The 16287-nt window shown below is 33.8% G+C and overlaps 2 protein-coding genes across 4 annotated transcripts in view; one reads left to right on the top strand and one right to left on the bottom strand.

Moving 5' to 3' along the window:
* LOC129804270 (uncharacterized) overlaps positions 1-7769 on the top strand; it is a 23662-nt gene extending 15893 nt beyond the window's left edge. For both annotated transcript variants that reach the window (XM_055851424.1, XM_055851425.1), the window contains 2 exons: positions 7093-7353; positions 7426-7769. In XM_055851424.1, the coding sequence (XP_055707399.1) occupies positions 7093-7353; positions 7426-7596 (432 nt within the window). In that variant the 3' untranslated portion in view covers positions 7597-7769. The remainder of the gene's footprint in view (positions 1-7092; positions 7354-7425) is intronic.
* LOC129804263 (26S proteasome non-ATPase regulatory subunit 4) lies at positions 7759-14685 on the bottom strand. Of its 2 annotated transcripts, none has more exons than XM_055851411.1 (6): positions 14621-14685; positions 14141-14396; positions 13868-14078; positions 13365-13799; positions 8039-8142; positions 7759-7978 (listed from the first exon to the last, which is right to left on the bottom strand). In XM_055851411.1, exons 1-6 carry the CDS (start codon positions 14644-14646, stop codon positions 7859-7861), a joined length of 1152 nt encoding a protein of 383 aa, XP_055707386.1. In that variant the 5' UTR covers positions 14647-14685; the 3' UTR covers positions 7759-7858. The 2 variants fall into 2 exon arrangements, with proteins under 2 accessions (XP_055707386.1, XP_055707385.1); XM_055851410.1 differs by having other exon boundaries at positions 13365-13802; positions 14621-14679.
* Between the last annotated feature and the right edge of the window lie 1602 nt (positions 14686-16287).

Genomic DNA, 16287 nt, shown 5'->3' on the forward strand with positions numbered 1-16287 from the left:
GTGTTGATTAAAACATTGACCTCATTTGGAGCATTTGCTTAAGTCTGAATTAAATATTCTGAAATGCAAAATACTCGCCGATACAACCGTCCTCTTTCGACAAGGTGATTTGAAAGAAAATAAAGTCAAAGACGTTGGATGATTTTGATTTATTAAATGTAGGAAATGTTCAAAAACCACACAAAGAAATTGTGTGAATTTTGTGCATCAAATGATAAACTTTAAAGATTGGATAGGTATTTTTTCTGAATTGCGACTATAACAAACACCGCAGTAGATGATGACGCCGATAAACAATCTTTTTAGTCAATCTTATAGAAAATAATAGTAATATATATTTTTTTATTATTTTGAAAGTAAATTAATTATTCACACAGCTTTATTTCTTCATATTTTATTCAGCGTAGAATGTAAGAAAACTATGATTGTAAAAATAACACATAATTTTTGAAAGATTTTAGTATGGGAATTTAAGCTGTTTCCGTTATTAGGTAACCTCTTGAAAACTCAGCTAAAACATTCAGAGTTGTCCAGGAAGTGCATTCAAAAAAATCAGTTCTTTTTTTCATTCGAGAACTATCGGTAGAGGGAAGTGGGCCAGTAAGGGCCAATAAGGTCCAGTATACTATTTAAATTTTAAAAATAAGAGTTTTTTTTATTTCAAAGGTACCCTACTTTTATCAAATTATTCTCTATACGGTCGTATGAACACCTCTTCGACAGGGAACCCCTAATGATACTTTTGCCAAAATGTTGAAATTTATTTAATGTAATAATATGTAAGTATAGAATGGCGTTTTTCTCATTAATCTACGTTTTCGATAAAGATAAGTGTTCGGTGTTCAAATTTTGTATTTTAAATGGTACAGGGTAGAGTGTCAATAGTTCCTGCACTGAGAGAAATCCGAAAAAGTTAAAAAAAACATTCCGGAAATGTTTATTTTACCCTACAGTATTGATCCAAAATCGGTGAAAATATTATGCTTTTTATGTGTATTAGGGGTTAAAGTTACCCTTTTTCATGTTAATTTTATCCTTAAAAAGGTGTAAAATTAACATTAATAAATGTTGATATATTTTTACACCTAAAAAGTGTTAAAATTATGAGGAAAAAAAGTTCAGCGCACCCCCTTTTTTTCTCACTGTGACACGAGTTCTTAAAGTGTCAATAGGTGATACTTTCACCCTAATAGTTCTTATAACAATTCTCACAAATATGCAAAATCAGCCCGCAGGAGTTTTAATCTTAACAGTCCTAAATAAATTGAACAATGAATAAATAATTTACAAGTAGAGTTCTAGTAAAAAGTTAGCTAGAACGGCTCCGAAAATAGAACAAGCCTAATCTGTTTTAATAATTTTATGGCAGAAGCAGAGTCTCACAATTTATTAGTTATAAAACTTAAGTAAATAGTCAATTGGTATCTGAATCTAGGGCAGAAATGCCACGGAATTTTTCGTATCTAACCAATGAAGTGAGATGAATAATAAAATTATTAGAAAAAGTAAAGAAAAAATTATGTATCATATCTCTTATCATAACAATAATTGACACAAAATCCTTAATGTTATCTGTCACTATGCAAAAAGCAACTTTTGCACTAGAAGTTATGATCATCAGAACTGTGAAATGAATTGAGAAGTTGTATAGGGAAAATTATCTTTATATTGCATCAATAATAATCGTTGCATACCAAAAAATAAAATATAGAATCATTACTACTACTTAGTGGTAAATTAAATTATATGGATTAATTAATTAAAATAAGGTAAAGTGCCCTCAAGTCGACCGGTTCTTCAATTCGACCGGTAGTTATTTATTCAATTTATTTATATTTCCACTAATATTTGGCGTATTATCATAAGTTAATTTACCTTCGCAATTGGTATGTTGAGCTAAATTAAACCATTATAATGTCCAATTTCATTAATAAAAATAGGAGAAAAAAAACCCAATTTTAAAGCTGCCTCAATTCAATGGTACCCAAGGTACCCAACTTTCCCGTAGGGGAAAGTGACCTGGCTTTGAATGCACCAGCCTTTGAATATTTCAATTTTTCTCTTATTTGCGAAAGCAAAAATTATATTTTATAAACTGCAGTTAATACTATTAATTTTTTTTTAAAGTTCGATTATAAAAGAATTTTAGCTTTTTGGGAAATAAGAGAACAATTTGAAATATTCAAAGGCTGGCACATTCAAAGACAGGCCACTTTCCTCTATCTAAAGAAACAGCAGTAGGGGAAAGTACTCTCCCTTCGAACCTTCATGCCTTCGAATACTGTGAATTTTCTTTTAGTTTTCCTAAAAGACTTAACACATTTTTAATTAATATTAATTAGTTTATTGGCAATTAATGATAATTATGTGATAAATATGTGCAAGTCTCTTAGGAAAAGTAAAATAAATTCACATTATTCGAAGGCATGAACGTTCGAAGGGAGAGTACTTTGTTATTATTCCCTCCTAACCCATATTTTATTTAAAAAAAAATATCATTCGCTATGAAATTATTTTGCTTAGACATTATTACTCAACCTGAGGCTCGAAGAGCCCGTTAGAGCTGTTTAAGTATTGTTTTTCTCAAATACTTCAAATCTTCATAGTCAATTTATTTGTTTCGTAATTAGAAAGGGACAGATAATCCTAACCGGCTTATGTAGGTGAGATTCTTAACGTGAGCTAACTCGGAGTGCATGCAAATTCGATTTAGAGCTGAAATTGTGAGTCGCCATTCAGTTATCTTGAATCAAATTCGTGAAATTATACAAATTTTGTATTTAAACCAAAATATCAAGGATTGGGATGAACTGGCACAAAAGTGATATATGGGTGAAATGTAGACCAGAATGTTCTCTATAATTTTCCCATAGAACATGATCTCATCGATTACTCAAAAGCCAAGATAAGCGAGGTTTTTTGTTTCTTAACTCGTTTTTTCATCCAGAGTTCCCCAAGTAGTCATTTGTTGAACTTCAACTATATCAAAGAATTGTTGTATTTTGTGGGACTTTCCATTTAAAACCCTATTTTAAGTGTCTTGGTGGAGTAGAGGCAGTCAAATTGGCATCTGAGTGATTTCAAAGCGTTATTATGGGAAAAATCAATTTTTTCACACTTAAACGGCAAAATCGGAGTGATAGCGTAGTCTGAGTGGAAAATGATGTATGGACGAAATGTAGAGACAAATGTGCTCTACAATTATGTCGAAGTAATCATCAAAATCGGTTCAGCGACAGTCGAGATAATTGAGGTTATGTGATATTGAAATTGGTTTTTCGACTGTGGCGCCCCTGGTGTTGGTCCCACGAAGTTCAAATATTCTAGAAAGTTGTAGCATTTGGTGAGATCTTTCGTTTAAGCCCTCATTCATCAAAATCGGTCACATAGAACCAGAGATATGATTTTTTGAATTTTGTGAATTTTGACCCCTCATATCTCCGGTTCTATTGAAACCACAGCGCACATTTGCACCATTTTGGAAACGTCTTAGACTGGACTACAACATACTAAAATTTCATTAACTTGCACAATGCCGTTTTTGAGAAAAATTACTTTGAATTTCAATGAATTTTGACGCTATCACAGCGCCACCTGTGGTGACTTTTTGAACTTCCATCTGAAAGTGCTCATCGAGACGAAACCAAAAAGGTAAAATTTAGGCCGCTATGTTAATTAGAACCGGAGATAGAGGCCGGTCAATGTTCGAACTTTGACCCCTTATATATAGCTCGGGTCAGGGGTTATGGATCGACTTAAGGTTTTTTTTTGTTTGATAGGTATAATCAACGGCTACAACATACTAAAATTTCAGCCCGATTGCATAAGGAATTTTTGAGTTATTTAACTTTTAAGATTTAAAAATTTTCTTTTTAATAATAGCGCCCCTAGCGGTGGTTTTATGAACTTTCGATGTTAGAAGGGGAAGTGGCATTTCATGAGAGCTTTCCAAAAAGCCCTCATTTTTTAAATTCTGACAATTAGAACAGGAGTTATGGCCATATTAAGAATTTTTTTTTGGACCCTTATAGCTCGGGTCAGGGGGGTCGGGGGACCTTAAGTTTGGTATTGATGGAAAGCTCTAAGGCCCAGCTATAACATACTAAAATTTGAGCCCGATCGATGCCATAGGGGCTGAGCTATTGAGAAAACAAAAAAGGGGGGTCTTCAAAATGGCGGAAGGAGGGGTGGGGGTTTGGGGGGTCTATGCACCAAGTTGCAATTTTCATGCTATATATAACCTTTGCCGAAAACCGCAAGTCGATATCTTTTTTAGTTTAGGAGCTATTAAGCTCCAAAGAGCGGCCGGACGGCCGGCCGGCCGGGATCTTAACTTAGCCCCCCATATATTCGTGATCAGGAAGTGGCGAAACACATTTTGGCCAAGTTTGAGGTCGATCGGACGACATGAAATTTTGTTAGGATTATAGTAGGTGAGATTGTTAAGAATCTCACCTAATTAGAGATAGCTGCGAAGAGTTTAAACTCCAGTCCAAAACACAAAACCATGTAAGAGTACTTACTAAAGTAGGTAAATGACCTACTCAATAGCTCAAGTTGGATAAACTTTTGATTTCTACGAGATTTCTGTTTATCCAAATATATTGTTTTTCATTATCTTAGTACAATCAGAGTTCCCATTCAGCCTTCAAAAATATGGAAGAATAGGGATTATAAAGCAGCTCGCAACAGACTAACCCTCACCCAAACCATTTCTTAATAATATTAAGTAGGGGACACTGGGGCAAAAAGTCACAAATCGAAAGTTTCAAAATTCAATATCTTTTAAGATAAAAAAGATAGCCGTTTAAATTTTTTTTCCATAGATAGCTTTCATAGACCTTCTTCAATGTCGTTAGTTTCTTCGAATTTGAACAAGGAATTGAGAAAATAAAATATATCGAAATTTTTAGTCCTATTTTTGAAATATTTTCCTTGCAGAAGATATCAAATTTTACCTACTTATTTTCCCAAATTGATGCACTGGTGAATATTTCCTAAATCATTTGGTTTCCTTGAATACGAAACCGCTATTTATTTGAAAGTTTTACAAAGATTCCTTTCTCTAGAAATCCTTTAATTAAAAACGACCACTTGGGGTAAAAAGTAACAAAAGCTATGGAGCAAAAAGTGACAAAAACCGAAGCAATTTCTGATCTTACGCGTTTCGCGGCGAAAAGAAACCTAATTGATATGTCTCGCCGCTTTGTTTGCATTGGTCAAACGATTTGCAGTCTTTTCTGCGTGTTTTTTTTCTAAAATAACTTGAAGCGTTTTTCTCGTTCAGATACAGAAAACGGTGTAGAGGAATAAATTTCCTATGAAAATATGTCCTCTAGGTAGGGTAACTTAAGCTAATTCAAAACCTGCTCCAAGTGGAAATTTTTCGCTAATCCAAATGGAAACGTCATTGTCTTCATGATAAATACAGTACTAAATTATTATATTTATATATTTTCTATACCACAGTTTCATTATTTAGTTAATTTTGCTCCAAATAAAGCGAAAATCCATTCATATTCACAACTTTTATTTTGTTATTTAAAAAAAAAATTAAAAGTGTACCTTTTTACCATCGATTTTTTTATCAATCGACCTTGTTTTCCAATGAAAAACACAATAAGGTGACTGTTGTTTGTTCGTTTTGTTTAACGTTTATGTCATATTTCTGGCTAATTTTAGTTAAATTAAGTGCTAATCTTTATTGTTAATGGGACGTGAAGTTTTCAAATGAAGTAATTACTTATTTCATGAACAAAAAGGGTTTTTCTGAAGTGTCTGCAAATGCTTCAATAGGAAACCCCGGAAATATGATTTTTTTTTGGAGAGATTTTCTTATTGTTTGAGATGGGAAAGGAGAAAAGACCAGAAATAAGAACAAATTCTTCATCAAGAGCAACTCAACAAGGTTTTGGAAGCCTTTCGTCGCGGTTTCACTTACACTGTTTGTCTCCAATTAGAAACTTTCCCTTGTCTCCATTTGGATTAATTTGTTTCCAGTAGAAGCATTTTACACTCGCGTATTTTTCTTCTATTTAAGAAGTTTTCAAATTATATCTAAAGAATTTTCACTAAACAGTAACATTCTAGAAGAGTCAAGGAGCAAATTTATGTAATTCTCTTTAGAGAAAATATGAACTTAATGTGTTGAATCTTCTGTCAAAGTTAAAGCGTCAGGAAATGGTTTTGAATTAGGACATTTACCCTATTTTTTTTAATTTACAGAAGCCCGTAATAAGGCGAATCAAAGTGTGATAATATCCCATGCCTGGTACTATTTGCCCCAGCATTTTTGAGAATGGTCACAAAATTATCTTTTAGAAAACAACTCGATAACTGCATTTCCTTACAAAATAGAGGTAAATGACTTTCACCAAGTTGTAGAGCGGTAAATTTGCTATAAAACTGCGCTAATTAGAAATTTCTTGGGTAGCTTGTAAAAAAAATATTATTATTATTATTATTGAGGTTGTATAGGCGCGCGACGACATCGGCAGAGAAAAAAAAGAGGGTGCGATTAACTTTTTTTCCTCATAACTTTAACACTTTTTAGGTGTAAAAATATATCAACATTTTTTAATGTTAATTTTACACCTTTTTAAGGACAAAATTAACATGAAAAAGGGTTAATTTAACCCCTACTACACCTAAAAAAGGTAATATTTGCACCGATTTCGGATCAATAATGCAGGGTAAAATTAACATTTCCGGAATGTTATTTCAACTTTTTCGGATTTCTCTCAGTGTATGCGCCCGTTGACAGATTTTTGCGATCATCGGTAGTGAGGAGGCTCTTTAGTCTTTCAGATTAAAAAGAGGAGCTCATTCCGATCAGATCATCAGAATTAGAAATTCTGGGACGCTGTGGTAACTTGTAAAAAAATAAAATATCCATTTTGTTACATTTTGCCCCAGTCTCCCTAAATATTATGTCAGACTGCTTGTTTTCACAATATCATGAATCAAAAATGCTTTTCACATGGATTCTGTAAATTTTATTTAATAAGATCATTCAGCAGAACATCTTCAATTAATCACTTTCATTTGTAAAAAAAATCACTTTTGCCTAAATAATAATTCTTACAATTGCAGATCACACCACAGAAGCCCGTCGTGGATTTGGTGGTGGGAATGATTGCCCTTCCCACCCTCATCATTTTCGCCCTTATGCTCGAGACTAACATGCAGGGAGACTGGTCAGAATCCCCCGAGAGCCGATGGACTGTCCTGGGAATTGGAGTTGGACTCATCCTTATCAGCCTCCTTGTGTGTGGCTACGTGACGCACAGAATGGGTGTCTGTCTATGGGCTGGACCCCAAGATGACTCAGACACCCAATCCAACATCAACCGAGTAAGTTTTTTTTTTGCACACAGCAGACTCACATCAAACCAATTCTAATCAATTTTTAAATTTTCATTGCAGGAAGCATCCTCAGCCGATGTCTTCAGTATTGGTGATCATCTTCCACCAAGCTACGACACTGTCATGCAGATGGACTTCAACGCACCACCGCCAGCTTATCACTGTGTTGTCGTCGACTGCGACACCAAGACCTCATTCCGAATTGAAGATGAAACCACACATCACATCTAGTCAGAACTCCTCCGTCAAATCTGGAGGAGACTTCTCGGAGATAGACAAATAAAAATGTCTTTCTGTTTTTTTTTTTTCTTGAGAATATTACACCAAAAGTGAATTCTTTTATTTTTCTCTCATTATGTCTTCTCGACAGACCAAAACAAAAAATCGACTGTATTAAATGAAAAGGGATGTTTTTTTTTTCTTTAAATTCTATATAAGATTTATAGCATTAATTGAAATTGAAGCTGGTTCCTTCATCATCTTCCACTCCGTTCTACTGCTTATCCTTCTCTTTATCGCCACTCTTCTTATCCTTATCCTTATTGAGTGAACCAACAGCATCTCGAATTGTTTCCGATTGAGGATCAACTCCGGGCAAATTTTCGAGGACGCTCTACAAAATCCACTTACTTAATCTTCAATCAACATTAAAAAAAAACGTATTTTGTTTTACCTGAAGAAATGCAGGATCACTGATCACTTCATTGTAATCTTCATCTACCTCCATTGGTGTCTCTTCTTTCTTGGGACGAGATGGAGCCTGAGCCACAGGTTCTTCTACAGTCAATTAAATCCCATATCAAAACTCTATATATGTGTATCATTCCATTTCTCTATAAACCACACTCAAGCACATTTCACAGGAAAAGCAATAAAAGATTGTAAGTGGCGGTTACAGTGCAACACTCAAGAAGCCACCCAAATGACATTAAATAAACTAATGAAAGTTATTGGGAAAATTTATGACAAATCCAGGTAGGTACTCAATGAATAATTTCTAGTGCTAAAACTTATTAGGAAATTGTGCTTATCAAAAAGTGCTTTTGAACATTTTTTTTTTGTTTACAGAAAATTGTTTGTTATATTGTCATGCAAAACAAATAATACGTGAGTACAGCAGAATTGTGAGATAAATACCACTTCTAAAATAAAATGACTGTGTATCGTTATTTTTCATGAACCAAATTTGTTAATCTTGAACAAAATGAAAAGGTATTCTAACAGGATGCACATATCACACCATGAGAATTTTGCTCGATGATGAAGACGCTTTATACTGTATTTTTTTCGGAAAAGGGGTGGCAAAGCGTCCCAGGCTTTGCGAAGTGCTCGAACTCGTCACTTAGATAGTAGGGGAGACCGGGGAGGTTTGGGACAAGGCGATTTTTCAACTAATTTTTGAAATAAATGGGATTTAACCATTACTGTATCGTAGGTAATATTAAGATGTATCTTGACTAAAAGAATGGACATCCTCAGTTTTATTGTTTTAATTCTATGAACATTTTTTTAAAAATTGATAAAAATCGTATATTTTGATGTCTTAGTTTTCCTCTTTGCATTTTATATCAGCGATATATAATCAAAACTTTTTTATCTCATTAGGTAGCAGTGTAATCTGGGAACAAATTTTTATAAAAGTTTCAGAGATTATACGCTCTTGTTTTTTACATAAAGGTTTTAAATACCAAAACTACACGCGGGGATGTTTGGGACACCTGAACGGGGATGAATGGGACGTTGATTTTCGACAAGATTGGAGGTGGCGTGCAATTTTTTATTGTCAAAATGGAGAGTAATGCCCAATTTCTACTGGAAAACTCCCTCTTGTGCAAACTTTACCAGTTGAGCAGTTGTCTACAAGGGACAATTAAACCATCAATGTCTTGGGAATCAATAATTTACTCTCCAGAGGATATTCGATCATTGCCCAATCTCGATAATTTTTTTTTTCGAAAATTTCTCTAATAATATTACTGTACAATTCTCACAAATTCTCCAGAAAAGGCAAGGCGAGAGCTAATTCAGAGAAATAATGATAAAACAGGTACAATGAAGTTGTCGTAATATCAAACAGGAATCCGTCAATGAGTTCAAAACTAAGAGTTGCAAGAAAATCTACTCGCCTGAGGAATTTGATAATCATGATTGCAATATTTAGAATTAAAAAAAAAAGAGAAGAAAGGTAGATGGAAATTAAGAAGAAAATACTTTAAATAATTGATTGACAATAAATGACTCTACTGTACAAATAAAATTGATATTAATTTCTAAGTGTGAAATAAAAGATGAAACATTTTTATTTCTGTTAGAAATATTTTTAATCTCGTAATTAAAATAAATTAACGTGTTCCAGTAATGCAAATTATGCGAGAAAAACGCGTCCCAAACATCCCCTTTTGCGTCCCATACTGCCCCACATCGGGGAGGTTTGGGACAAAACGTCAAGTTAATTTTTTTATCTTCTCCAAGAAAACTCAGTTGTTTTCCAAGTTCTATCGAGTACTTTTTATAAAGTCAATACCCATAAGTATCCTATAGACCGAATAAAATTGTAATACACTATCGTGGTTTTTTGTAATAGTGTCTCAAAGTCAAAACATGAAAAAGTGTCCCAAACCTCCCCGGTCTCCCCTATCCCTCAAAAGTACTTTCGCATCATTTACCCTTTACCGGTTCTCAACCAATTTGTAAATCACTCCAAAGATCCCACAAAATATTTTTAAGAGTAATAAAATTGATTTTCGGACAAAAATTACATATCGGTTCATAACCGGTTTATTACCGATTCGTAATTGATTTGAACGGATTTATAAATCCGTGATCAAATTTACTTTTTTTCCCTGATCAAATTTAATTTATTACTGCTCCGCTTTTTACTCTTTTTTGACCTGACAAGGAATTCCAGATTTTAAGATATCTGGATTTTGTTAAAGTTCTTAGGATTGACAGAAAATCTAAAAAAAATAAACAAATTTAGCGAAGACATGAACCATCAAAGCTTATGCTTATGCTACACGCACAATAACTTTTGTTTTGTAAACATGTTTTTGACATTTCAGTTAGAGTGAATGAAATCTAGATCTAGTCATCTCACTCATTTTCACAGAAAATTTTGAAAACATGTTTACAAACAGAAGTTATTGTGCGCTGGTCATTATGATATGTTAACTTTAGGGGAGACTGGGGCAAAAAGTCACAAATTGAAAAATTCAAAATTCAATATCTTCCAAGGTAAAAAAGATAGCCGCTCAAATTTTTTTCTATAGATAGTCTCCATAGGCCTTCTTCATTGTCGTAAGTTTCTTAGAATTCAAACAAGGAATTTAGAAAATAAAAAAAATATCGAAATTTTTAGCCCTGTTTTTGAAATATTTTCCTTGCAGAAGATAACAATTATTACCTACTTAATTTCCAAAATTGATGCACTGGTGAATATTTTCTAAATAATTTGAATTTTTTGAATACGAATCCGCTATCTATTTTAGAATTTCACAAAAGTTATTTTCTCCAGAAATCCTTTTATTAAAAATGGCCACTTGGGGTAAAAAGTAACACAAGGTATTGAGCAAAAAGTATCAAAAAAGCGAAGCAATTTCTGATGTCTCACGGCGAAAAGAAACGTCATTATCATGTCTCGCCGCTTGTTGTTTGCATTGGTCAAACGATTTGCAGTCTTTTGTGTTTTTTTTTTCTAAAATAACTTGAAAAGCGCTTTTCTCGTTTTCTTACTTTTCTCACAGAGAAAACGGTGTTTTACAAAGGTGTAGAAGAATAAATTTTCTATGAAAATATATTCTCTAGGTATTTTTTCAAATTTACGGAAGCCCGTAATGAAGCGAATCAAAATATGATAATACCCAATGTCTGGTACTATTTACCCCAGAATTTTTGAGAATAGTCACAAAATTACCTTTTAGAAATTGGCTCGATAAACGTATTTTCTTACAAAATAGAGTAATATTACTTTCACAAAGTTATACAGCGGTAAATTTCCTATAAAACTGCGCTAATTAAAAATTTTTGAAACGCTCGAGTAGCTTGTAAGAAAAAATGTCCGTTTTGTGACTTTTTGCCCCAGTCTCCCCTATTATTCTTACATCTGTAACATATTTGTTAAAAAAAATCCTATAAATATTTGTTTTCTTATTATTTTTAAGTTCTATATGAAATATTAAGCTCTTTACGTATCAGATAAACATAAAACTTCTGAAATTTTATTTAATTTAAAGCGTGAAATACGCGTGAATTGCGAGTGTCACATCCCACTTTTTGCAAAAACCTTCAGTGTGGTCAATTTTACAGATGTCAACACAAACAGTGTGCTTAGTTGTTTTTTCGATTTAGGGGAAGTGTGCCAAATTTTGTGCGTGTAAATTTGAGATGCTACTCTTCAGGTCTTCAGGACAAATTACACGGAAGATCTCAGGGCTTGTGGGTCATATAAACGTATTAAACTAAATATTAAGCTCGTTCCGTTTGACGTTTTGAAATTTTCTATCTGTTGCGTCACAAAAGGTGGTCAGAAAAAAGGTGACCGGTATTTCACTCAAAGTGGCCGGAATACTACCCAAAGCAATGTCCATATTATTATTAATTTTTCAATATTTTAGGAAGTGATTTAAAGAAAACAAAGATGATAAACTAGTCTTCAAGGTTCCACACAACCTTCCCGAAAAGGAAGTAACAAAAAATATCAATATGAATTAAAATTATTGCATTTCAAACTTAGGACTTCGGTGCTTATATGCAACTATGCCGAAATTTAGCACACTTACCCTAAGTCACTTTAAAAGTGAAATTTAAACAAAATTTTTATGAAACAGTGAAGTTTAGAACTTTTACTTAAAGGTAAATAATCAGGCTCGGTGAAATTTATTTGCATAATAGCGACTTTTGTCTGTCCCGAAATACCCAACTGTCCCGAAATATACCACTTTTACTTTTTTACATTTTTTGCTATTTTGTATAAAAAATGATGCATTTTTCAACATTTCTCGATAAGAATCTTATACTGAATAGCATAAGGAACCTAAATATTTGTATCAACAAAGAAAAAAATTATTGGAGAAGTTGTTAAGCTGTTTGAAACTTAAAAGTGCTAAAAAGTGTCCCGAAATACCACACGTTACCCTAATAATAGGGTGATCATGAGAAAAAATAAATACTGAATGTATTCTTTGCAATAATATTCCCCAAAATAATCGAGTTTGAACTTTTTCAAGTGAGGTGGCGAGAAGTGGTTACAGAACTGGCGAAAAGTGGTAAAAAGTGGCGACGAAGTGGTTATTTTTGCATTGTTATTAAAAATTAGTTTTTTAAGTAATCCACCGTTAAATTGTAAGACTATTGTTTTCACAAATCTACAGCCAATACATCTAAGTAGTTTTCTGTCAAATTTGAGTTACCTCGTAATAAAGGGTTCAAAAGTTATAATAAAATTAATTCCTCTTTTTCCTAAACATGGCAATAAGTGGTTAGTCCACCCTATGACCTTAGATGGCCTTACGAAAAAATTACATTTTTGGTCACTAGTGATAGTGACCCAATCATTCTTAAAAGGTTTAAAAAAAAACTTTGGGATCAAAAACCTATTTTTCGGGCAGTTTCTCAAAAAAAAGCATTTGTTCTCTGATATTAAATAAATATAGATCATGCAATCTTAGCACCAAAATGGTTATCAAACAAAGTTCGCATATTTTAAAGATGTAGGGCATTCGGTAACATCTTTTCATTTTTCTGACATTGTATTACATTCGTGCGCAAATACCTGAGAAAAATTATTTTTGGGGTATATTCGTGAGTTTTTTTTTAAAGCTCTTGAAACTTTTTTCTAATACAATTTGATTATGGTCACAAATATTTGGGTATGACAGGTTTAGTAATGCAGATTTTTTCGGTTAATAAAAGACTTAAAAGCAGGCAAATAATTGACTTCAAGGTATAAAAAGCGAGAGAAAAGTACAGAAAAAAAATCGAGAAATAAAATTCAGACTCACGTGCATCTTGCATAGACATTTGCATGGCGAAAGCAATCTGTTCCTCTTCAGTCATATTGGCAAAATCCGGCATGCCATCATCATCAGCCGGAGTCTCAGTTGACAGTGCCAGAGCTCGCTGAAGGAGTGTCTCCTCCGAATGTGGCTCATCGGCAATGGTCTCTTGCCCAGCAGTGCCAGAAGTTGGATTGGCAGCAGCATCTGCCATTATAGCACGACGCTGTTCCTCTTCCTGACGCTGACGCTGTTCCTCCATTGAGACCCTGAGTGCCAGAGCCAATTCAGGATCTTCATTGGGATCAACACCAAACTCAAAGCCAGCTCCTCCGAGGCCAGCACCGCCCATTCCATCCTCGCCCTGGATTATTGGCGAAGAAATCAGTGCTTCGGAGAGAACTGATCCACGTGGAACGCTCACCAGGTGAGATCCTGTGCCTGCTTGGAGATTGGCAAAAATTTGTTAGAAACACGACGGCGTGAGAATTATTTTCGAAAGAACTAACCATCTTTTCCATTGAGAGCATTGATAAATGCATTGAGAATCTCATTGTTTGACGAGTGATCGCCAAAGCTGACAATGTCCACATTGACTTTCTCCTTCTTCAGCCTCTTGGCCAGCTTCACAAGTTCACCTTCCTCATTGGTCACTGGAGATCCCACAAAGACCACAATCCTCATCTTGTGATTCTTTCCTTGACGATGTTTCAGCACCAGCTGCAACACAAAACTCCTTCAGCTAAAACATCCTCAAATTTCTCCACTCCTTCACTACTTACATGAGCAATCCGGATGCCAGTCAGCAAGTTGATATTCCCCTTGGGCTGTACCAAGTGCATTTTTGACAAAATTCTGCCCACATCGCTGGTCAGAGTAGCCAGAACTTCAACAGTATTGGCCATTGTCATCAGGCCAACATTGTTCTCTGGATTGGAGCGTACTTTTGTAAGACATACCAGATTTATCCCATCTTTCTGAGCATTCATGCGTGTGGGAAAGTAGTCCCCATTGCGCTGATAGTCGCTGTTGTCGAAACTTTAAAGAAAAATGAGAAAAAACATTTGAGAAAATCGCCCCTAACATAACCTTAAACTTCTAACTGCTTTGTCATCGCCCAAACAATGCACATTTTCAGAGTGAAATTTTCACTATTTTAAAAGAATTTTATATGAAAAAGATGCCGGAGATTGTTATCAAATAATTTTCACGGAGAAATAAGAACAAAAAATAATGAAAATGGGCAAAATATGAATATTTACCAGATCATCGTACTTTCCAGCACCATTTTTGCAGTTTTTTTTAACGTCACTGTCCCACTCTTGTCCCAAACTGACTAAATGTACAATATTATACGGTGTAAAAAAATCATAATGGGTATTTATTACTGTATAGACAAGATACATACATCAATGAATTTTACAGAAAAAATATATTTTTTTTAAATACAATTTTGTTATTTTCAATAATTTATAAGTCTACTATTTATTCTATAAAAAATTGTTCTTTCACAGAAAAAAAATTGCAAGGGAAGTTTATTGTTTGTTAAATAGAATTTGTTGAGAAAATTAACATAATACAGTGCCCGCTCTTTAATCCGGATCGCCGTAATCCGGACGAGTTTTCGACGGTTACATATAAAATCATTTTGAGGTCATGTATGCATGTGTGTTCAGCAATGAAAATGAATTATCCTATGATGTTTTTGTTTAATAAATGAAGTATAATAGCATAGAATTCTCTAATTATGTCTTTTTAAGTTTCTTTAAAACTTTTATTCTAACTATAGAAAAAATCTTGTACTACACACGTCTCTTCGTGATCCGGCACTTCGTTATCTGGGTGACAGCTGCCAAACACTGGCGGTTAATGTATTCAAAATTAATTTTACTAAAGATGAAGTTTCTCCAGTGTGAAGTAAAGTATTATTATCATTGTATCGAAGTTTTTAATACATAATTGTGGTAAAAAAAATGAAACATAAGCACACCATGAAGAAAATTCTCTTGTTCTTTGTCAGACAGAAAATAAATTCACACAGCACAAAATATAAAAACCGGTAATCATTCAAAAAACCTAAATGTCATTTTGTCCCCCAGTCAGCCGGATAACGAATAGCCGTGTGTATATTTTCGAGACTTTGAACAAATTCAAAAAAACCATCCGGATTACGAAGCGGAAATCTGTCATATTGGGCCTCATTCTCTAATTCTGCAAGAGAAGTGAGGTTCTCTTTACACCAACTTGCAAGATAACCTGCAAGTTTTTTGGGATATTTTGTGTGGTGTAAACTGGTAATTTTGTCGTCCGGATGCAAGTTTTATTGCAAATTAAAGTATTTGGTAGTGAAGTAAAGTGAAACTAGTAAGTTTTGCTGGTAAATAATGAGTTTTGTGTGACCCCAAAATTTACTGTAAAGATAACCTCTTTGGGTCTACCAGTTAGAATTATTTTTTTTAAAATACAATAAATTCAGCAATTTGGGACACTACAAATCTTAGAAAACGTACTTTTATGCATCTGTAGGTGTTTTTCTTGATGTTTTGTGGCGATTTATCAATATTTTTTACCCAAAACCTCACAAATTTCCATTGCTCGTTTCACCTAAATTCCTGGGTTTTTCTCGTCCGGGACACTAGTAGACACTAAATGGGCCCACCACAATGACTATTGGCTCTTAAAAATGCTTTCCGGAAAGCTTTCTTGCACATAAATTACAAAATTTGAATTGGGAAATATAACCTCACAATTCACTAAAAACACTGAGAAAAATCTGCATGAAAAATTGTTCCGACGGCGTCCGTGGACTAATGCGGAGAAAAATTGGACAATTGCAGAGTGTGGCGCTATATTATCTATAGACACTAAATAAAACCATAAATTATTTTTAAACGATGTCACATTTTATTAACATTTTAAATTCTAATTT

The sequence above is a fragment of the Phlebotomus papatasi genome, chromosome 2 (assembly GCF_024763615.1).
Source record: "Phlebotomus papatasi isolate M1 chromosome 2, Ppap_2.1, whole genome shotgun sequence".
NCBI lineage: Eukaryota > Metazoa > Arthropoda > Insecta > Diptera > Psychodidae > Phlebotomus > Phlebotomus papatasi.